The following is a 24,532-nucleotide window of genomic DNA, read 5'->3' on the forward strand; positions in this document are numbered from 1 at the left end:
ATGTGAAATGATTATAAGTAGAACTCTTAAATTGAGATGATTTTACATAGAGATGCAGATGAACCCATGACAACCTCTAAGGTTTTGAATCCTAAATTTGAAAGCTTGAATTTTTTACTTTCTTGACTCTCTTGCATACAATAATGCAATAGCTTTCACTTTTTTGAAAATGGAAAAATACCTAAAGGAATTGTACAGTATGGACTGATTCTCTGTATGCTTAAATAAATTTCAACTTGTAGTGCTTGCTTGTGAGACTATTGAAGCAAAAATTATTGTTCCTAATTAAAAATGTGGGCATTCAATTTTTTAGTTTTATTGTAACTACTTTTTGAAGTATTGTAGAGAGTTAGAGGTGACAGTTCAAGAAAGGTTAGTATTGAATTGGTTCTCCACAGGACAACTAGCAGCTGTGGTGCTCAGGTGTAGATATATTTGCATAGTCTGTGGTTTTCCAGAAAGTCTATGTAATATGAGCAGGAGTTTTAGAATTATATTATAATGACTTTTTTTTTATTCTTGGCTACCATTTCTTTTTCAGGTATGTAAAATTCACTGACAGTCTTTCTCCTGTTTTTTATAGTTGCATGTGCTGTCTCTTGTTAACCCCACTCCCTCCTCAAACTTGATTTGAAAAGAATATGAGGGGAACTGACGTGACATGTATTGCACTCAGAACATTGTTGTACAGTAGTCTAATTGTAATAACTAAATGTAATAGTTTGTGTATATTTAGAATGGCAGTCCAGCAGAAAGTATGTTAAATATAGCCATAACCTTAATTTGTTGAATATAGATAAGTGCATTAATTCATTTAAAAGTAATGATGCCAGAGTTTGAGAATATTTTGTTTATGTGTAATTTTTTCTCTCTTTGTTACAATGCTTTCCCAGCAAGGACAAGTTTGGAAGGTTTGCAAAGCTTTTCACCTTCCCTCTGCCCGCTTGCCCGCTTTCAGATCAGTCTCATACTCCATGACTTCTGTCTCTATAATCCACGAAAGCCATAGAAATCAGTATAGAAAAGTGTTAAAATGAGCTATCATCCTAGGTCACTATCCTGTGTAGAAGCACATAGCATGTGATTTAGTTTGCATGAGACACAGATGTTATATTAATTCCTATGGGGAATATGAAACTGTAAATATTTGAATGGAAGTACAGTTTGAGCACAATATTTTGTCTTGTAGATAACACTCCTTTAATTACACTTCTCACACACTTAAACAGTACAGCATTGCTCAGTGGTCTATCCAGTTTGTCACTGAAGTTCATAATAGTAAGTTTCTAAAGAAACATTCACTTAGGTTTGCAAGGATCACCATCATCTGATGAAGATGGTTGATTAGTTGGTTGCCCAGAGAACTCTGTACTGCTGATGTGGCCAAATCAGTTACTTCAGAGTTAACATTTTCACTTAAGAACCATGTATTATATCATATTTTGTATAATTGCTTGAAGTGCTGTTTTTAAAGTACAGCCAACAGCAGTACTGTAATTTTGCTTAGGGTCAGGGGAACAATTAAAATTTAATTTACAATCAGAGTAGATTTAACATGCTTCTAACTATTGGGAATAGTCCTTTTCTTTAGATGAGGTAAATATTGGTAGCTTAATTTCAGGAGGGAGAACTGTCTTGCAGAATACAATGAAGGAGAAAAACTTAAATACAGGTTGTTTCCTATTTTTCCTCACATAGGATACACTAATCATTTAATATGCCCAGCACTCTCCTCTACGGATGATTATATGATTGGATTTTCCAACAGTTTATTAGCGTCAGATGAATACAACCCTACCTCAAACCATGAATAGAAGTAAAATATCTTTTTCTTCTTTTAGGATTGAGCTTTTCCCCTCACTGCTGTTCTGCACTAACTGCTTTGAAACTTCCATGCATTTTTTTCAGTAGAAGAGCATCTCTGTACTGTCTCCCATTGCATATTCCAGCTGTGACAATCCCTGCACTTTGCCTACTCATTTTATCACCTGCTCACTAAAACCCAAAAAGTCTTTCTAGTTTCTGACTGAAGACTTGCTACAATTACTTAATTTTAGCAAGATGAATGAATGTATTTTTAGTTCACTTCCGTTTTTTCTTTTTTTTTTTTTGTAGGCATGTGGGGACCCCAAAGCAAAACCATCATATCTTATCGACAAAAACCTGGAATCTGCTGTCAAATTTATAGTCAGAAAGTTTCCAGCTGTAGAAACACGCAACAACAATGTAAGTAACCCAAATGACTCTGTAAATATGCAATCTGCTTAAAAAACCTTTTGCATTTGATGCATAACTCTGCTTTGTAGCGGTTTTACACATTCTTCTAAAGGATTTGTTGTTGACGACTATTGGAGACAGATTACCTATCTAGATGGACTGTTGGTCCAACTAGCGTGACAATGTGTTTGTTTGTTTAAGCAGGGAAAGACAAGAATATATTAATCTGTATTTCTAGGTTTATTTTTATTGCAATAGACTTGTCGTCCCTGCTTTAACTAGTTTCTTTAACTAGTGTGGCTGGCCCTGGGGTCTGCCCGAGTCCCCCAGTGTGGCCAGAGCAGCCGCTGTCGGCAGCCCCCGTCGGCAGTCCCCAGGTAACACTCTCCCCAACTCCCCTCTATTTCTCCCCCCCCCCCAATCCCCAAGATTTAGTCACAGGTACTTTTTAGTAAAAATCATGGACAGGTCATGGGGCGTGAATTTTTGTTTGTTGCCCGTGATCTGTCCATGATTTTTACTAAAAGTACCCGTGACTAAATCAGGCCTTACTTATATGAGAGGACTCGCCAGCATAACTGAGACGACTCAGATAGATGGGAGTTATGACAGTTGAGTTGCTCTGCACAGATACTGATGCTAGTAGAATGTATATGGGGAGTCCCTGTGTGAATTAAAGATGCTTCGACACGCTCAGTAGAAATCCCTATTGAGTGCAACAGGAGGAACCCAAGTTTTCTTCCAAAGGAAGGGTTCTTCCCCCTCCAGCTTTTACATACCAGTGAGCTTACTGATACAAGGAAGTATATTTTAGATCACTCTACCAGCATTGCTGAATTTAGCTTGTAACCTTTTAGAGAGACTAATATATGATTGCTGTGATTTCTGTTAGGAGCAGAAAGATCTACACACATTGGTTGCTCTGTTACTGTTTAGAATTGTAAAGTGAAGGGGAAGATTTCTTTACATGCTTATTTTTCTTTCCAAAAGAGGAAAGGAAGGTAGGTAATGGGTTTGCATGTTTCATGCATGCAACTGTTTGATGACTGCTTGAGAACTCCCATTTTCAAGACAATTATTTAGGCTCACTTAGAGCGTTCTTCTGTTTCTGCAGTTTCCATTTTGGCAGCCTTAAGCTGCATCTAGTTCTTTCCTTTTATGGTTTGTGCTAACAGTAGCTCCTAGTGGTCCCAAGTAGTATCTCTAGCAAAGCCAACAAAAACCTATAAAAGTGCATTTTCTTTTTAAATAAGGAAACTTTTTTTTATTTAAGCACAGCAATGCATTCTTTTGTATTCTTAGTATCAGAGGGGTAGCCGTGTTAGTCTGGATCTGTAAAAGCAGCAGAGTGTCTTGTGGCACCTTATAGACTAACAGACATTGGAGCATGAGCTTTCGTGGGTGAATGCATCCGACGAAGTGGATATTCACCCACGAAAGCTCATGCTCCAATGTCTGTTAGTCTATAAGGTGCCACAAGACTCTTTGCTGCTTTTGTATTCTTGAATGTTTGCATTGTTTACCATTCTTTAGATTGCTTATCTTCATGTATTGAATTTTTGTCTTTCAGTAACATATATGAAAACATCTGTCTTAGACTTATGTAAAAAGTAAAAATATACCTACATTTTTCTTAAACCAGGTCCAGTGAAACCTCTATAATTCTCAACGTTTTATTACAGCTCATCGCCTATTAAAAATAAAATGGCACATTGCTAGGTATTGAGCACAAGAAATGAACTTCAGTTAAAACACTCTTGCAAATAGCCTCTGTGGAGTCTCATACCTGGGTATATTTGAATTAGATTTTAGATAGTGTTATACACTCAAGAAGTTGGTTCTCTGAAGATCAAATATGTAGATTAGAGCTGGCTGAAATATTTTAACAAGCACAGTTTTGTAAAAAACTTGAGCTTGTTGACTTTCCATTTTGTGACAATCTATAATGATTTTAGGGTGAGGTCATTATATCATCCTGGCTGTATATGGAGAGAGTAAATTCTTCATCCTTTTCTCATTATCCTTGAAAGAAAATTACATTATTTACAATATATCCTCCTCACATCTTCTAAAGATGAATCTGTATTCTAGTGCTTAAGGATATTTAACTGTTGTTCTCGCAGTAGTTTGCACTTTTTCTCATCTTCAGAAGTTCTGCCTCTATGATCAGAACACCAGGCAGTTACTTACCTAAAATTAATTTTGGAGGGTATGAAGTGAGTTTTTAATTGATATTTTAGCATCTGTGTGATACAGAAACTTCAGAGTTGGAGAAAGGAGGTTTTTACCACAAAGACACGGACCTAAGGAGGCCAAAATCAAGTTTCTGAGTTGGATGCAATGCATCCCTTATTTTGAAGGAACTATTTTTTTGTTCACAAATGAAACGTCTTTAAAATTTAAGAATGTCTGACTCAGTGGGAAGCCGGAAGGGGCCAGATTTCCCTCCTTCCTCTTCCTCCTCCCAACTCAAGGGCCAGTGGACGTTACAGTAGCAGAGCACACTGACGAGGTTCTCTGCTAAGGAAGCAGATGTTCAAAGACCCGCAAGGGACAAGGAGTTCACTGGCACAGAAGAATCATTAAGTAAAATTCTATTGAGCACTACTAGAGGGACAACAGTTAAGTGATCTTAACATATGTAACAAGAGTTCCTACCAGCTTTTCACAGAGACTTGAATTTTTCCAGTTTCAAGCGTAACAATTACCACTGTTCAGTGCAATGCATCCAGACCTTTGAATTTGATACTACTTGTCTGTCAGCAGATGAAATTGCCAGTTGAGTAAGTTTGTGTAGTCAGAAAATCATGAGCATTCAGTTCATGTTGGCAGTTTTGTTTTGTTTTCACAATCTGAGGGGGGAAAAAACCACTTTTAGATTCCTAAACTTTAAGGCCAGAATAGACCACCATGATCATCTAGTCTGACCTCTTGCACATTGCAGGCCACAGAACCACACCCACCCATTCCTATAATTCAGATTAAAGACAAAATGAGAAATTGAAAAACCCACAAATTTCATTAAACAAATACAATATGAATCTTGAATCATCATATAATTTGATTCACTGTTTATTCTTCACCCTTAATTCAAAATAATAGCATATAATTCTCAGTAAAATTTAAGAATTTGATAGTCTCAGTCCAGTAACTAGTAAGGCCTACCACTTTTTCTGTCTGCCCTAAGATATTAATCACTTACCAACTTGTTTTCATTTTAGTACCTACCATAATGTATGTAAAGTTTTAACCAAGTCAGTTGAAGTGTACTAAAAATACTCAATTGATGCTGAACTGCGGATGGACAGCAGTATGGGGTCTTAAAACTCATGATTCTGAATTCAGTTTTTTCGCACCATCTTGATGCAGTAAACTGTGACACAGCCTCCTTTAGAAACATGCTTTAGGTATAGAAATCTAGATCTTCACTTTGAAATGCTTGAAATATAGGAACCCGTACTCACTTTTTGGCATTTTCTTATACAATGGAAAAGATCATCTTTCTCTTCTTTGCATGTGTCTCTGGCATTTTCAGCTATTTGGTCATAATATTCTATGCCTTTCTTTTTACACATAGAATTAATAGCAGTAAGTGGAAACACTCTTTCCTTGGCATTTTTCATGTTCAGCCAGTCACCTCACTTCAGTGTTATTGCGTCTTTTAATTAGTTGTTGCTCTTTCTTCACTTGCAGCGTCAAGTGGATACGAGAGTTAAAATCTTTCTAGATTAGTGGAGCCAAGGTGAAATGCTGCAATCATTGCTTTATAAATTCCTCGCTGTGTGCTATATTGAAGGCAAGGATAGAATAAGAAGGTTGCAACTCAAGTTTGTCTGCCTTTCAGTTGTTTTTAATGGCATAGTCTCTGAATTATCTTTGCCATTTTTTGGTGTCAAAGATGAACAGACAAGGTTTCTGAAGAGCTGCTGGAAGGCCTGGAATCTGACTTAAATTGTCACCATTGCAAAGTTTTGATAAAGTTAGCAGCGTTGAAAATGTCTCACTCAGTGTTCTGCTCTTGAATCTCACTAGACTTAATTTTATTGATGGGAATGTCTTGAAGAATACAAGACTAAATTTTTGCAGCCACTGAAATGATTGTGAATCTTTATTTTTCAACTTGATTGTTGACAACGTTTAAATTTTTATTCAGACCCTTCTTTATTCATTCGCTGGTTTCGTACCATTTCCTTAAACTTTAGGCAGGCTGTGTTAAATAATTCATACGCTGTCAGGTATCACTAAATGCTAATCACGCATTTCAGTATGAGTTAACAACTTCATATTTACTAGAATTAGAATGAGGAAAAAAAAGCCTAATTAATCCAATATTATGAAAGTCAAAAAATAAAATGTAGCAGCAGGTTTTCTGAAGAACCAAATTACCAGGTGCACTGCCTATCTTCCAAAATAATTCTAGATTATAACAAACCAAACACCCCCCCAATACATAACTCCACATGCTCCCTTCTTAAGAATCCAGTGACATTTGTTTCTACCCTTTAGCCATACTCTCATCAGTCACAAACATCACCACCCATTCTTTCTCATTTCTATAACTTTTTTATGGTTTATTACGTTAGACATAAGTCTTGATGTTCTCATCACTTTGCTTTCTACTTTTTAGAATAGTTTGATATCAATCTGCCAATGAAAATTGAGCATGACATATCTAGTATGAAAAGTCTTTGACTGTATTATCATGTAAATAACAGTGGTTGGTACAGAAATTAAAATGCCAGCCTTATAAACCCTCTAGGCTGGGATTTTTCTGAGGTGTTTCACATTCACAAAAAGAGAATACGGGAAATGGCAAAAAACTATAAGCAACTTAACCCTCCTTCCTCATCTGAAGAAGTGATAACCTGTAACCAAGTGAGGATGATTAGGGAAAGATTTTATTCCAGTGCGTCTGAAATTTTTTTTTTGATCTCTCTACTAGGGCATATTTCGCAAGATTACTGGTGAGACTAGCTAGGTGGTGAGAATAGCAATACACCTGTACCCTCTCTTGCATGACATTCATTACAGAGACCTTACAGAAGGGGGTGGTGGATGATATTTAGTAGCTGAGTACGCAGTAGTCTTCATTTTTTTAAGCAAGCTGACACCTACTTGGAACTAGGAGATAGATCTGAGTCAAAATCCTTGGACAGACTTGGGCAACATTTGGAAGCTATTGTTAGTTTGCTGAAAAATCAATGCTCATTGGGCATGCTTTTAAAAAGGATACACCAATTATAAAATTGTTCTTCTGCCTGAACACCTTTCATCTTTTTTATATATATAACAGACTATAATAAAGATTAGTGAGAATTATTTTTTATTCCCACATTTTGTGCATTTGACAGCACCTTTAAGTAGTCTAATAATTTTGCCTTTATGGTCATATTCCTATTGGCATTTTACACAGCAATAGATAAAAGAAATATGATTTAAAAACATTAACTGGGAGAGGGAGTCTGAGGTATGTGTAATATATGTGTAGTCTTAACTTATTTTTTTAAAATTACAGACTTTCTAGTTTATGTCCCTTTTAAGACTGGCAGTAATGATGCACTACAAACTCTAGCAGTGGATAGTTAGGCTACCCTGCATATGACACTTGTTTCCTAGTGGAAATATAGGTAAGGTGTTCTGGTGGTGAGAAGCTTCAAATGACTGCCCAGTTACTAATATGTGAGAGAGAACCTAAAGCAGTAATTTCTGTACCATTCCAAAGCCATGCAAGAATGACAGTTATACAGGACCTGATGTACGATTGGGAACCTTACTTGTTGCATTTGATCTGAACAAGCAAATTCATACTCTTGAGTCTCTAGATGTTAGAGCCATAACTAGTCATTATGATTTTTATCATCATGTATTGGAGTAGTGCTATCAGGTGTCACAGTAGTCTCTCTTTTATAAACAAGCCTATCTTTCTTACTTTGACTGCTGTTGTATATCAAGCTGATAACTAATACCATTTTCTGATTGAATAAAATTCAATTTTTCTGTTTTCCTGTGTCTTGATTGAAATTACAAATATTTAAAAAATTCATTGGACTAGATAGAACTTCAGGTGAAATCCTGGCTGCATTGAATTCAATAGCAAAATTCCACTGTAGTGGGAATTGGTCTTTTTGGGACAGATTTTCGAAAGAGCTAAGCACTCAACATCTTGGGTGTTTAAATGAGGGAGATTTTTTTTAAGTTAGCCCTGTATATTTTTACACCGCCTCCCCTCCCCCACCAAAAAAATAAAGTATAGCAGTTTCTGGCTCTATTTTTACCTATCCTCTTTACTTCCTTAGTGCTGGTTGAAGACCTGCCACCAAACTGATGACATTGGAAAATGAACCTAGTGAAGCTTAGCTTCCTTTTGACAACTTCTCCCCAAGTTCTTGTGGAGTCAAGGTGGGATCTGAATGATCCTCCTACCTCCAAGGATATCCCTTTTAATTCTGCATCTGATTGTGTGTAATGGATCCAATCTCCATGCCGTTCTGCTAAACTCCATAGGGGAGATCCTTATAATTACTGACATCTTTCACATTGTTTCTCAAATTGAGGAAACTGAAGGGATCTCAAAGTGGGTAACAGTTTCCTATTGACTATATTGGAAAGTCTTTTATAGAGAAAGTGTGTCCTTATTTCAGTACGCATTGAGATTTTAGCCAGTAACTAGTGAAGCGAGCAGCTTAGTAAACTGTTACACAACTTTTATTTAATTGAAGCATTAGAAATGCCAAGGATAGAAATACCTGTGTAATTTTCAATGGTTCCTTTGGGTTTGAATAGCTGTGAACATGTGTCTTTTCAGCCATCTTGTATGACTGGAAAATTAAGTTAATATCTGTCTCACCCCCTTTGGCGTTGTTCTTGGCACACACCTAACTTCCTAGAAGGCAATGGTTCACAGCTTGCTTCTGCTGTTCCTCTGTTTACCCTTCTTACGTAACACAGTAGGGGAGGCAGGGCTTACCAGAACCACAGGGTAAAGTCTTTTGAGATTCAAGGCCAAGCAAGAAAAGATTTTCAGCCTGAATGGGATAGGGCCACTTTCTTGAAATGTGTGGAATATAACCTGATGAGGATAGTGTGTGTCTGTTTCTGTGTCTGTGTGTGTCTATATTATTTCAGGATGTGTGAGTGGGTGCTAAAAATGTTGCTATATTTTCTCTTCTTCAAAATGGTAGTTGCCATGTATTAGATAAGCTTTACATTTAACTTTAAATTTAATTATTTTAATTGATTCAGTAATTTAAAACAGTTGAGATGTAGTGTTCCTGAAACCTGTTAAATACTGACCTGAATAAGTAAGCAGGATTTCAGTATGCTGACTATTACTGATGTATATCATTCATTTTCTTATCATGTTCTTGTTACACTATAGTAGTGGTGGTGTGAATAATGACCGCGTGCCTTGAACAGGCCCATTTCTGACAATAGATACAAAATATTGAAAGATGTCCCACTTCCTTTGTCACCACTACTGATTTTTCTTCCAGTTGTAGTTCAGTGCATATGTTGTTGTTCGGGCAGCTAGGTCAGTGGCTCTCAACCTTTCCAGACTACTGTACCTCGTTCAGAAGTCTGATTTGTCTTGCCTACCCCTCAAGTTTCACATCACTTAAAAACTACTTGCTTATATAATCAGACATAAAAATGCAAAGGTGTCACAGCATAGTACTACTGAAAAATTGCTTAGGTTCTCATTTTTACCAAATAATTATAAAATAAATCAATTGGAATATAAACATTGTACTTACATTTCAGTGTATAGTGTATATAGAACAGTACAAACAAGTCATTGTATGAAATTTTAATTTGTACTGACTTTGCTAGTGCTTTTTATGTAGCTTGTTGTAAATATCTAGATGAGTTGATGTCCCCCCGACGAACTCTGCTTGCCCCCAGGGGTACACGTAACCCTGGTTGAGAACTACTGAGCTAGGTGATTCTCTTCTCTTCTATTCCACTTTATGACCTACTGGTTTGATAGCAATGATCATCCTGAGACAAAAGGCCAAGGCCCTAGCATAAGACATCCAGAGATCTAACTTAGTTGAAGACTTTATCACACTGTACTGATAAACCACTTACATGCTTCCATGTTCAATGCAGTACTTAAAACAACATTGTATAGTTGCCAAGTAGCCATTATGTTAACTGAACTTCTTGAGGTATAGATACTTTTAATAAACACATCTTTCTTGTACAAAATACTTACCTGAATAATATGTATCACTTCAGCCCTTCATTTGCTTTTTAGATTTACCACTAAGATTCCCTGAAGGCGACGCAATGCATAAAGAGAAATTTTGAAATCGGTGAAATTTTTTAGTACTTTAGCATATATAGTGGTAATTCAAATATCATTAAAAAAAATTGGGCTGTGGGTGAGAGGCTCAGAGTGTAACTTACCTAGCTGCTTCACATACTGGCAAATTCCAAGAAGTGTGTGTGTGTGTTTGTTTGGTTTTTTTTGTTTTTTTTTTTTGGTGGTACTTGTTTTTGTATTATGTTTTTAAGAAAAGTTGCTTGCTGGTGAGGAAACAATACAACAGTCAATATGCACACACAACATAAAGGCTGGGGCAGGCTGCTCTCTAGGAAAGAAGCAATTCCAGTTCGAAATGCCAAAAGGATTAACATTACGTTTACCAAAAACTTGCTTTTCTTTCCCCATTTTCTGTGGAGTGTTGTGTATCTCGCAGCTATGAGAAACCCTCTTTCCCAGACTGATCATTGCGGCCTTATAACTGCAAAGAGCTTGGCATTGTACTACATAAATTGCTACTAGATCAGGAATGGTCATGGGATAAAACTCCGTTTCCAGGATGAAGCCCTGCCTCGGGGCATATCATTCCTTCCTCAGACATGTAACTAAATAGTTTCTGTCTCTTATGCTTGGAGAAACTTACGTAGATGGTAGTGCCAAATTAGTACTGAATTGGAATTGATATTCTAAAGTCCATTGATGCAGCACTCCCCTCATAGAGGGAATTTGCTGCAGATTAAAGTGACATGATTGTTATCCTACCACCACCCATGATTTGTAATGCTCTTCCTCTGCAGTACTAAGAAGATGCATCAGTCTTGGATACCTGAACTAATTTCTACGTAGGTGCCAGCTATCTAGATTGCCCGTCGCTGTTGGGAGTAGAATGTGCTTATGTTCATTATGCCATTGCAGTTGAATAGCAAAGTTCTTGCTACAGCTGAAACTTATTTCAGTGTAGTTAGTAAATACATTTCTTATCGTACTTAAATGGCCATTTACACCAAAAATCACATTTATCACTAAGTCCAGCTTGCCTGGGTGGCAAGATGGGGAAGAATCGAAGGGGACTGTGATTCCATGCTAAGACTGTTACAGTGATCCAAGAGTTCCCATTTGTCACTGGCTTGGTGAAATCTAGTTATGGAACATACCACCAAAGCTTGAGGTGTCTGCCCAGAGGTAGGCACTCATGGTTGTGAGCCACTCCAGACACTGTGGTTCAGTAAAAGATACTACATAACCTACCTTCTGTCTAATATCCTGGGACCTACATGGCTACGACTACACTGCATAATCCAACATTGTAATTCTAACTGTTCAGGTATCCAGAGACATATGTCTAAAACATGAGCGTACCATCTTACCCCAACTAATTTGACGGTTCTTAAACAGGTTTGGTTGAATAGAAGTTTTGCATCAACTGGGGAGAATTTGGGAGCTATGGGGCCTTCCACTGAAAATACCTTCTGCCTACTTCCTGTATGTCCTTTACTTCATTAAATGTCTTTTGTATTTTTGACTTAAGGGAGAACCTTAAGAAAGCTCTTGGATAAACTAAAAAGTTTGCAGAGGTTAAGAGGTAACTTGAATTGCGGTGTCTGTCATACTGTCACATTTTTGGGGTAACTGCACCTTTGACTCCACGGTGGTTTCCTCAAGGATTGCCACCTTTATGTCTCAAGTATCAAGCCAGTGCCTGTATGAGCAAAGTCCCATGACTCTCTCCCTCCAGACTGGGGATTTAGCTTGCTCTTTCTCTTGCTATGCACTGTGTATTTCCCAACAGGGCTGATCTAGCTCAGCACCTGCGTTTTCACTGTTTTTCCAGGGACAATGATAGTGGCTTACCAACAGCTTTCAAAAAATAGAGCAGATTTATGTAAGGACCAAAGAATTACAGAAATCATATAATAAAACAAAGTCAAAACACACATTAAACTTACAAGAGGTCACCCATCTTCCATGTTGGGGATCTGGTAGGTGTCAAAGTCCTTCAAACCCTTAGCAGAGTGTACATTCTTGGTTAAAGTTTCATGTCAGTTTTCTGATCAAAAGCCTACGCAGTCAGTTTAGGCTGGCCCTTTATACCAAAAGCCTTTCTTACTCCCCTCAGGCTCAGTCTTACCTAATACATGCACTGATCTCCAAACGGTGGTACCTCATTAGAGTTTTATACTGGTCCCAGGGTTTGCAGTAATTGCTTCTCTCTGATTATAGTTCAGCAAACCTCCCTCATGGAGTTGCAATTCAGTCTGACTCACAGAGGCGAAGATAACATTTATAAAGTTGATGCAATAGTCTAAAATATATGCCTGTGTTGGTCATATCTGTCACACCTACGGGGGAAGGATTTCTGATAGTAGATGGCTGCTTATTCTAGCAGAAAGAGGCATAGCAAGTTCCAATAGTTGGGAGCTAAAGCTAGATAAATTCAAACTAGAAAAAGGCACAAACTTTTAACATGAGGATAAATAAACATTGGAGCAAATTACTCAGGATGCGGTACTCAGGACTTCACTTGAAGTCTTTGAATCAAGATTGGTCTTTCTAAGAAATACCTTCCTGGTGCTTTGACCTTGTCACCCTGTTCTTTGCATCCCATCACTGGCTTCCCCTTCTCTTTCACACCAAACATAAGCTGCTTTTATTCATTTTCAAGGCCCTTCCTGGCCTTTCATGGCCAACTTTACCAGTCATTTCTGGTTCACTGTCAGAATATTGGCTCCTGCCTCAGATTGGTTCATGATGTCCGCCTCCATTGCCTGCTTGTTAAATCTTCAGACAAGTACCTTAATGCTTTCCCCCCAGGCTTGGAGGTCCCTGTAAACATCCACTAAGTTACCTTATTGGCATCTGTCATGAATAGTTAGTAAAGGGTTAAAGCATAGTACCTGGTGGGCACCTGACCTGAGGACCAATCAGGGAAGAGAATTTGAAACTCCTAGGAGGGAACTTTTCCCTCTGTTTGGGGGGGTCTTTGTCTTTAGCCCTTTACTAACTATTCATGACAGCATCTTTGAAATTTTTCCTTAAAAGTCTCCTTTACCATGATACCACTAAAAAATTGGAAAATGGTTCAATTGTTGGTGTGTTTAGACCATTGTCTGTCATCCTGACCAATATTGTCTCATTAGTTCCTTGTACTCTCTTGTCTTTCTATCTGTATCAGTCTGTTGTCTTTTGTCTTGTACTCAGATTGCGAGTTCTTTGGGGCAGGAACAGTCTCTTCTTTTTTGTACAGCATCTAGCACGTTGGGGACCTGGTCCGTGACTAGGGTTTCTGAGTGCTGCAGAAATGCAGATAATAAACAGAAGTTATGGCCTTCCTGCAGAAATTCCTGGGAGAGGTTCTGTGGCCTGTTATGCAGGAGGTCAGAGTAGATAATCATAATGATCCCTTCTGGATTTTAAAACTATTAATTTGACCATGGAGACTTAATAGGAGCAGTCTAGCTGATCTAGTGCCCTAACAAAGCATTTTGGAGAGGAAAAGAGTGATTTTTTTAAATTTTTTTATTTATTTATTTTTTTTTTTGGTATCCTGGGTTAGTAACTTGCTTGAAGTGAGAGGGAGGAAAAGAGAGGTCAGGAAAATATTTTCTTATGACTAGCTAGTCATTTAGCATATGAAGATGAATCACGCTATCACGAAAAGAAGTTCCTAGTGTAGAACAAATCAAGGAGCACAAATGTTCCATCAGACTTCTAAGTGGACAATCAAATCGTGAATAGCTACTAAAGAATAAAGGATGCCGTTCCCCAAAACTTTCAGCATTGACCTTACTTTGATAGCATTGAAATCAGTGCCAGTGGCTAACTGCTTCAAAGCTCTTCCTCCAACATGATTGTAGATCAGATGAAGACTTTAGGTAACAGATGCAGGTGACTTTTTCTTGATATTTTTTTTTTTGTGTGTTCAAACTTCTGTACTAAAATCCTTGCATTTTTCTTCTTACTATTGAGCCCTAGTATAGTCTCTTACTTCACATGCTCTCTGTTCCTCAAGAATACTTTCTCTCCTGGTTTATATATTTTGAACTATTTTAAAATATTTTTAAATACAATGTTTTTAGTGTTTCAGTCAAGAAGCCATTATGATTATCTGTAGTTGGAATTGTTCTTTCTGAAGTTTTGAACTTATTCTGTTTCTGCTCTCCAAACTGTGTACGACTACATTTATTGGAAAGCAGAAATATTCAAAGCTTCCTAAATGAGCATTTGTGCAAATCAGCTACATTTGCAAAGTACAAAACTGACACTGAAGATGGCATTAAATATTGCTCTTCAGCAGCTGCTTAGAAATTAGTAGTGGAAAAACTTTGTTGCACGGGTGTGGAAAGAACTACACCCACATTCCTGAGTGATGAAAACCCAAGTAAATGACTAAGACGCTACATAATATCAGCTTTGTTTTTTAGCTGTCTTCAAACTTCTGTTTTGAAAATTAAAGTTATCACCATTGTATTCTAAGCGATTTAGAGTACATATTTCTTGGCATCTTGTGCTTATTTAATATCCTGCTTTAAGTATATCCTAGAGCATCCCAAAGGGTCCCAGGGCATATTAGTCATCTTTATGTGTTGCTGAAATGAAACCAATGCTGGGATGAAAATGCTTCCATGACAATTTAGAGCTGTTCTGAAGAAGGAACTAATGTGTGCGGAATGTAACAGCCCCCAGCTTCTCTTCTTATGCAAAAAAGCACTATGGGATTTCCAATAACTCTGGAGGTTCCCATAGTTTGTCTCATCCCCATAGCACCTCCAGCTGTACTTAATTTTATCTTCTTTACACAGTATTGAGATACTGGCTCAGTAGAGTTAGAGGGAAAAGTAATTGCTGAATCACCAGTGCCACTTGCAGTAACACCTATGTATACCTTCGTAGCTTCAAACCCTGCTTAGTTTGAGATCTGATGGAATTGCAGCAAAAGCGCGCTCGCTCAAGGTGTCTCTCTCATATCTCTATATTAAAAGAATAAAATCACTGTTATTACAACAGAGCTGTTACATTTTGTGTGCCATCCCTATTAAGCATAATTATTATAATCTTCCGTCTCTTTGGTATTAAAAATGTGCTGATTAAAATTATGCTGTTTTGGATTTAGTGCTGATTTTTTTTTATTAGATGAGGTGTGTTCTACTTGTACATTAAATTCTGGGTTGAAAAGTATTTAGTTTGATATCAATACATATATTTTAATTTGACATTCTTTAGGTGTTTGTTTCTGGTAATGCAATGCGATACATGATATGCAACTTAAGTTTCTTTAAATAACTATCTTTAATGCTTCACAAAGTTGGTCAGTATGAGCGATCGGGTTCTTTTTAAGAACATAAGAACAGCCATACTGGGTCAGACCAAAGGTCCATCTAGCCTAGTATCCTGTCTTCCAACAGTGGCCAATGCCAGGTACCCCAAAGGGAATGAACAGAACAGGTGATCATCAAGTGATCCATTCCCTGTCGCCCATTCCCTGCTTTTGGCAGACAGAGGCTAGAGACACCATCCGTGCCCATCCTGGCTAATAGCCATTGATGGACCTATCCTTCTAGGAGTTATCTAGTTTTTTTGTTGCTGTTGTTTTTGTTTTTCTTTTTAAACCCTGTTATAGTCTTGGTCTTCACAACATCCTCTGGCAAGGAGTTCCACTGGTTGACTGCATTGTGCAGAAAAATACTTCCTTTTGTTTGTTTAAAACCTGCTGCCTATTAATTTCATTTGGTGACCCCCTGTTGTGTTATGAGAAGGTGTAAATAACACTTGCTTATTTACGTTCTCTACACCAGTCATGATTTTTAGACCTCTATCATATTCCCCCCCTTAGTCATCTCTTTTCCAAGCTGAAAAGTTCCAGTTTTATTAATCTCTCCTCAGACGGCAGCTATTCCATACACCCAATCATTTTTGTTGCCCTTTTCTGAATTCCAATGTATCTTTTTGAGATCACATCTGCACACAGTATTCATGGATTTATATAGAGGCTATATGATATTTTCTGTCTTATTATCTATCCCTTAATGATTCCCAACAGTCTGTTTGCTTTTTTGACGGCTGCTGCATATTGAGTGGATGTTTTCAGAGAACTATCCACAGTGACTCCAAGATCTTTCTTGAGTTGTAACAGCTAATTTAGACCCCATCATTTTCTACATATAGTTGGGATTGTTTTCCAATGTACATTACTTTGCATTTATCAATATTGAATTTCATCTGCCATTTTGTTGCCCAGTCACCCAGTTTTGAGAGATCCTTTTGTAGCTCTTCACAATCTACCTGGGACATAACTATCTTGAGTAGTTTTGTATCATCTGCAAATTTTGCCGCCTCACTGTTTACCCCTTTTTCCAGATCATTTATGAGTATGTTAAATAGGACTGGGCCCAGTACTGACCCTTGGGGCCAGTTTGGATCTGTTTTCCAATCTGTCTGACTCTATCCTTCCCTTCCCCCCACACTGTCCGAGGAGGGGAGAATGCAGTTGTTGGTGCAATGTATAGTGTATACTTATTTCTGAATTGCAGCTTTCCTAGTCGAGATTCATGTAGCTTGCGGTCATTGAAATGAGATGAAGTGACTTCTCAAGCATATCCACTCAGACATGTATCCTGCGATAGTTAAAGCGACAACAGAAACAAATCTTTTTTGGTTCAGTCATTTGTACGCTTTGTTAAAAAGGGAGGTTTTTAAAAATCAAGTTAGCTATTTAAAAAAATTGTGATGTCAGGAGGAGGAATAAAACCAAATAACTTTGATATGGGATTTTCATGTTTTGACAACTGTGGCCTACGAAAGCAGTGCTGAAAATCCTAAGGGGTTGTTTCTTTGGAGAAGATGGCTGAGCTAAGCCATTAGAATTTATGATTATATTTTTAATGGAGAAATGAGGAGACCCACATGAGCTTGTGAAACTGCATGAATGATTGCTGGTGCTCATGTACCTTTTAAACATGAGGCTGGGATGGTTTTGAGTATTTGTATGAGAAGTAAGCAGAGAATTCAAGCTGAGGATTGAAGGAGAACACTTCTCTTCAGGTGTGTGTTTGGGAAACTGATTCTGTTCCACATCAGTCTCATGAAATTGAAAAGAACAGCAAGGACAAAAGATAGACATACAATATGCCAGTCACATAAAAAAATTGGTTATTTGTAGTAGCTATTCTTTGTCTAATCTTCGAGTGGGTGATGTAAAAGAAATTGAAAAACCACCTTGGGCAAACATTGCAGGCTCAGGCCTTACAGGCTAAAGCTTGTGCATGAGCTTAAATTTAAGTATGTGCAAAAGTCTTTCAGGATTGGGGGATTTAGGCCTTGAAGTAGTTGATAGGAGGAAACATGGATAAAAATTCCTACTGATTGTAATTGGAATCTTGTGGCTAATGACCAGTGCCTCACTTTAAAATGCAGAGAAAAGAGACTTATCTTCGATGAAGCAAAGTTCAAAAATAAATTGCCAGATATACGTGGGGGACTATACCATACAATGTGTGTGTGTGTGAGTAAGTGGTGTAGTGTGCACCTTTTGTGGAATGAGTAGATGGTCTTCCCTAGTCTGGCTGCGCAACATCTAAAAAAAGAGTAAAAGTAGTGAGGGTGTTAAGTTCTCATTCTCTATATCAGTTCAAGACGTATTAGCCAATCTTGAAGTGATCTTTCCCCTCCCTTTTAAAGATTAGTTTACACCAAGGAGGAAAATATAATGGTGCTGGGTTACCTTAAATGGTAATTTAAGATGTCTTTATTTTCAAATGTTATGGATTTTTTGAGGGTTTTTTTTATTGAGTCTCAAGATTGCTTTGGTGTATTTAAAATTCAAGTCACAACTTAAACTATGATTAATTGGAATTCTGATGTCATGTCATAACATAACTGGACCCAGAAATGCTATGAGAAGCTGTAATATGGGAGAACAGGGCATCTGCTAAGTAACTGACGACAAGTTTTCTGTTATACTTGTGAGCTACAGTTATTTATTATGATCATTACTAGAGTTAATTTTGACAAGCCTGAAAATCATTTAAAAAAAATTCTGTGAAAATACAACTAGCTGTCATTGTCTCAATTAAAAAAAATCAGTTAATGTGAATTACTTTTATGCCTTTGTATTCACATTTGCCTCTTCCATTTATCCACCAGTGTCTAATGCTAGTGTTTTGCTTCTTTTTCATTTCTTTGGGGTTTTTTTGTTGCTTTCGTTTTAATGTATTGTGTTTCTATGGAACTAGTCAAAGAACCGTTACTGTATTTTATGTTTGTATCTACATTTTATTTTGCATGCTTAACGTGGCTTTGCCTGGATATTCTTTTTGGTAAGTTCAGAATTTAAAAGCAAATTGTTTTTTCTGTAGTAAAACTTGTAAATTCTGCCACCTTTTCTCCCACCTCAAGTAATCTGTCATTATTTTTGTCATACTGACTTGTGCTCATGTACTGTTGTGCCTTTGCTAATTACACATATGTTAACGCTTCTTAACATTTCCCAATTTTTGTCTCAAGCTGCACTAAACAATGACTTCAATGCTAATGTGTACTAATTTGGCTTTAATCTTAAAACTAATGATAGCTAGTGGCTATTAAAGTGGTCAGTCTTTAGAGTTTTGTATTACTCTGTCTACAAAAAAACCTAACAAATGCAAAAGAACCTCAGTCATAGAAAAAAAAACATTTTCTTGCATAGCAACCTTAGTGGTTCATCTGCGCCTCACAGGTATTTTATTGCTGTCATTTTTTTCTAGCTAGTTTTTTTAATAATCTGGTGAGAACAGCATACATGCATTTGTGTTTTCTTTTACAGCAACAGCTTGCTCAGCTACAGAAGGAAAAATCAGAGATTCTGAAGAATCTGGCTTTGTATTACTTCACATTTGTTGATGTTATGGAATTTAAGGTAGGGCTTGGCAAATGCAACTCAGATGACTATTAGGATTGATTTTGCAGTAATTCATGTGTCCTATCAAATAGGTCTCTTATCAAACCTATTTTTGCAGTAGTATATCACGTATAATGAAATAGCTGCTTTTCTAGTTTTGTGTTTTATAGACTCAAAATGTGTTCTATTTCTTTGGCAATATATATTGACATAATTGTTTAAGATTTCTAAACTAAAATAAAGGATTTTTCTTTTGTAAGGACCATGTTTGTGAGCTGCTGAATACTGTTGATGTTTGCCAAGTCTTCTTTGATATTGTAAGTTTCTGATTTTTACAAAATATTTTAAATAAGATTTCAAATACCATTAGAAACTAAAAATGGTAGCTACATATAGAAAACAAGAAATATTTTTGCGTTCACTCAGTTTCTGCAAAATCCTTCACCGTTTTCATACATTTATAAGTATAACTAACTTTTTTTAGAATTTTAATATGCTTTAGAATAGTTACAAAAGCTAGAAAATTGATATATTAACAAAAACATTTGTTAGATATTTATAGCATGGTTTTATGACTGTAGGCTTGTGTATGACCTAGTCAGGCTAATTTTATTTTAAATCATGGATCTTTATTATGCCCCCAGCTTAACTGCGAAGGTATTTAAGACTAGCTTACTTTTTAACAAGACCACTTTGGAGTAGTAGCTACAGCATTGTCAGCCACTAATGATACATAGCTGCATATCTCTTGTCATGCTGATTCTACAAGTTCATTGTCTGCTGTGGATACTTGGTTAATTGTCAGCTGAAGGCTTAGAGCTGCGCACACACAGTATAAGTTTTTTAAACAATTTAATACTGGTACACAGGGATGATGATTGTGAAGCTTGTTTGAGGTCATGAAGTGGGTGGGATATTTTCCAGGGAATGCCTTACTGCTAAAAGATGAACTAGCAATTGGCTGAGCCCTCAAGGGTTAACTCGTTGTTAATGTAGCCTTACACTCTACAAGTCAGCACAAATGGAGGGAGGGGGAGACAGCATGGCGCGCGCGCGTGCGCGCGCACACACACCCTGTGTGCGAGAGATGTGCATTGCCCCTTTAAGTACGCTGACCTCACTCCAAGTACATTGCCTTTGACCACCAAAGGCTCTTAAGCAAAGTAAGCAGTCATGGAATAAGCCAGAACGTCCTCTCATGGATCAGTAACTTATTAAAAGATGGGAAGCAAAGGGTAGGAATATACATGATCAGTTTTCACAATGGTGAGCAGTATATAGCGGGGTCCATCAAGAGTCTGCACTGATCAACATATTCGTAAATAATATGGAAAAGAGGGTGAATAGTGAGATGGCATAATTTCCAAATGATACAATATTACTCAAAATAATTAAATCCAAAGTTGACTATGAAGAGTTACCAAGGGATCTCACAAAACTGGATGGCTGGGGAACAAAAAGGGAGATGATATTCAGTGTTGATCAGTGCAAAATAATGCACTGGAAAAAAGAATCCCAACTATACATTCAAAATGATGGCATCAAAATTAGCTGTTACCACTCAATAAAGAGATGTGGGCATTATTGTGGATAGTTTTCTGTAAATGTCTGCTCAGTGTGCAGCAGCCATCAAAAAAGCTAACAATATTAGGAACCATTATGGTAGATAATAAGACAAAAATATCATAATGTCACTATATCAATCCATGGTACGCCCACACCTTGAGTACTTCACACTGTTCTGGATGCCACATCTCAAAAAAGATATATTACAATTGGAAAAGGTACAGAGAAGGCCAGCAAAAATTATTAGTGGTATGGAAGGATTAAAAAGAATGGGACTGTTCAGTTTGGGAAAGAGACAACTTGGGGGGTGGGGGGAGGCATGATAGAGGCCTATAAAATCATGAATGGTATGGAGAAAGTGAATAGGGAAGTGTTGTTGTTTTACCCGTTCACATAACACAAGAACTAGTAGTCACCTGATAAAATTAATAGGCAGCAGGTTTAAAACAAACATTAGGAAGTCCATTTTCACACAATGCACAGTCAGCCTGAGGAACTCATTGCCACGGCATGTTGTGAATGTCCGAAGTATAACTGGGTTAAAAAAAGAATGAGAGAAGTTAATGGAGGATAGGTCCATTGATGGCTGTTAGGCCAGGGACACACACCCATACTCTGGGTGTCCCTAAGCCACCAGCTGTCAGAAGCTGGGACAGGACAACAGGGGATGATCAGGCGAAATTGCATGTTCTGTTCATTCCCTCTGAAGCTTCTGGCACTCATTGCTGTCAGAAGACAGGATATTGGCTAGATGGACCATTGATCTGAGCCAGTATGGCTATTCTTAATTTTGGCTTTCATTCTTGACATTTATAATGTTGTCATTTCACTAGTTCGATAGTCATTAGTCTTTTAGGAGTGGCAAACTTGCATATATAATGAAATAAAGAAGCACAGATGAACCCCTTCAGGGGATCTTTATATGTCATTAAGAATCAAAATGGTAGTAGAAGCCCAATTTTTGTCCTTTGCAGGCCGTCTTTTAAAATGCAATAAAGTTTATGGACAAAACACATTCACATTTTGATTGTTTTGTCATTTCAGATAAATTATTTTCCAGTTATTTTTCATTCCTTACACAGCATTTAACAGGTATTCACTAACACCCTGGTGCTGCAAAGATGTATATGCTTATCTTCAAGCATTTTGAGTTGTCCCACTGATTTAAGTGCTTGAATTAAGCTTGTGCATAAGTGTTAAAGAAAAATAAGACCTGCAATTTTGGCATAAAAAATTAATTGATAATTCTTGAGTATGATTTAGGCTTTTTCACCAGTGTGTGTGTGTGTATGTATATATTAATATTTTTGCTACTGAAGGTCTTCAGAATGGGGAAAAAACCTGTAACCATTTGTATTTTATCTCTAGACTGTAAACTTTGATTTAACAAAGAACTACCTAGATTTGATTATAACCTACACAACACTAATGATACTGCTGTCTCGAATTGAGGAAAGGAAGGCAATCATTGGATTGTACAATTATGCTCATGAAATGACACATGGAGCAAGGTAAAAATCCATTGTATATTTTTTTTAAAATAGTATTTTTTACATGATTTTGTCTGCAGTGGGGTAAATTATTTATTGCGCTTTTTAGTGATAGAGAATATCCACGTCTTGGACAGATGATTGTAGATTATGAGAATCCTTTAAAGAAGATGATGGAGGAATTTGTACCTCACAGCAAGGTATGTTTGAATACTTTTCACAGGTTCATAGTCATTGCTGGTTGAAAGAAGCATGTATGTGAAAGCAAATGTACAGTTTATAAGACTACTATTTAAAAAAAAAAACTCTACAGAATTAAATTGTTGATTTAGCAGATATATGAACAGAGAGAGACAATTTATAAAGTTTGCCAAACCGCCCCTCTGCCTCACAGAAGAAAAACTAAACTAAAACTGGTTATGCTTTTTCACTGTGTCATAGATATATACAACTTACTGTTCATTTGTAGTATGGTAGCCTAGAGGCCCCATTCAGGTTTAGTACCCCAGCGTGCTTCCTTCAGATATCTTCACAGTAAGACCATAGAATTTATAATTAATTTTTTAGATGAGATGGAAAAAGTGAGCTTAATCTATGGGGGGGAGAATTGGCTGGCAGGACAAGTGTAACTGGCTGCATAGGTGAACTAATGAACAACTTGATGCGTCCAATTTCATTTTTGTTCACTCATGGATTACCGTATATACTCGTTCAGAAGGGGAATTTTTTTAGTAAAAAGAAGCATTAGAGAAGGGGGTCGGCTTATGAACGGGTATAGAGAGGGAGAGGTGGGACACAGTCCCTCCCCTCAACAGAGGGAGCAAGGAGAGGCAGCAGAGCCAGAAGGGAAGAGGCGGAGCCAGAGTCTCTGTCCTTCTGGCCACGCTGCTCTTCCTCCAGCCTCCGAAGCAGCCGCAGCTCTAACAGGCTGCAGCCATGCCACTTGGCCCTGCCCTCCCAGAGCAGGCTGTGGCCGCCCGGCCCGCTGGAGCACGCTGTGGCTATGTCATCCGGCCCAGCCCACTGGAACATGCTGCGTCCGCGCTGCCCAGCTTGGCCCGCCGGAGCAGGCTGCGGCCACACTGCCCAGCCTGCTGGAGCAGCTCCAGCCAGGCCAGAGACATCCTCCCCTGACCCTCCGTGGATAAGGTGGGAAGGGATGGGATGGGGGAGAGTGTGGGGGTCCTGGGCCGGGGTGGATGGGGTCATGTGGGGGGTAGTCAAAGGGGTTGCTCTCCCCCCCCCCCCCCCAAAAAAAAAATTTCCCCACCAGTTGCTGTCCCGGCCCGTAAGGGTAAGCAGTTGGCGCGCCGGGACACTTTGTTAACTTAGATTTACCTCTGTGCCTGTGGATGCTCGAGGTAAACAAACCATCTTGGACCACTAGCGGCTTATCCTGATGGCCCGGGAGCCAAAGTTTGCTGACCCCTGAGTTATAGGGTTATGAACGGGTCATAAACATTTTCCATTTTTAGTTATCCATCTTGGGGGGGCGGGTTATAAACGAACAGGCTTATGATTGAGTATATACGGTGTGTGTGTATGTGTGTGTGTATATATATATATAAAAAAATAAAAATCTTCTGCCCTTGTCTTTTCATTTTATTTTAATGTTGTACCCTAATTCCTCGTACACCTCTACCTCGATATAACGCTGTCCTTGGGAGCCAAAAAATCTTACTGTATTATAGGTGAAACCACATTATATTGAACTTGCTTTGATCCACCTGAGTGCGCAGGCCCTCCTCCCTCCCCCCCCCCCAACCACCGGAGCACCGCTTTACCGCGTTATATCCGAATTTGTGTTATAGCGGGTCGTGTTATATCAAGGTAGCGGTGTATTTTTAAAACAGTTTTCTAGTTTTCCATTATTAAATAAACAGTATCTTGTTTCTTCTATGTGAGCAACAACAGGCTTTAGTTTAGTTTAATTCAAGGCTTAGTGTAGTATTTAGCCTCAAATATTTTAGTAGACAATTGTGATTATTGCAAGAATGGACATAAACTAACTAATCTCTAACAATTTGGTACTTTTTATGCTAGGTTACATCAAGGCTTGAATGCCAGTGTTAGTCATTAGCTATTTAAGCTGCTGAAAATAGTAGAGTAGAGTAGTTTCTA

At 37.8% G+C, this 24,532-nt stretch overlaps 1 protein-coding gene across 4 annotated transcripts in view; it reads left to right on the forward strand.

The window, feature by feature from the left end:
- Positions 1-24,532, forward strand: part of NCKAP1 (NCK associated protein 1) — a 113,366-nt gene that overhangs the window by 21,795 nt on the left and 67,039 nt on the right. Inside the window, exons 2-7 of one of the 4 annotated variants that reach the window (XM_039494900.1) lie at positions 894-911; positions 2,116-2,226; positions 19,281-19,373; positions 19,616-19,672; positions 22,290-22,432; positions 22,521-22,611. In XM_039494900.1, the coding sequence (XP_039350834.1) occupies positions 894-911; positions 2,116-2,226; positions 19,281-19,373; positions 19,616-19,672; positions 22,290-22,432; positions 22,521-22,611 (513 nt within the window). The remainder of the gene's footprint in view (positions 1-893; positions 912-2,115; positions 2,227-19,280; positions 19,374-19,615; positions 19,673-22,289; positions 22,433-22,520; positions 22,612-24,532) is intronic. The other 3 variants (XM_039494901.1, XM_039494902.1, XM_039494903.1) reach the window with 3 other exon arrangements.

Source organism: Mauremys reevesii, linkage group 11 (genome assembly GCF_016161935.1).
Source record: "Mauremys reevesii isolate NIE-2019 linkage group 11, ASM1616193v1, whole genome shotgun sequence".
NCBI lineage: Eukaryota > Metazoa > Chordata > Testudines > Geoemydidae > Mauremys > Mauremys reevesii.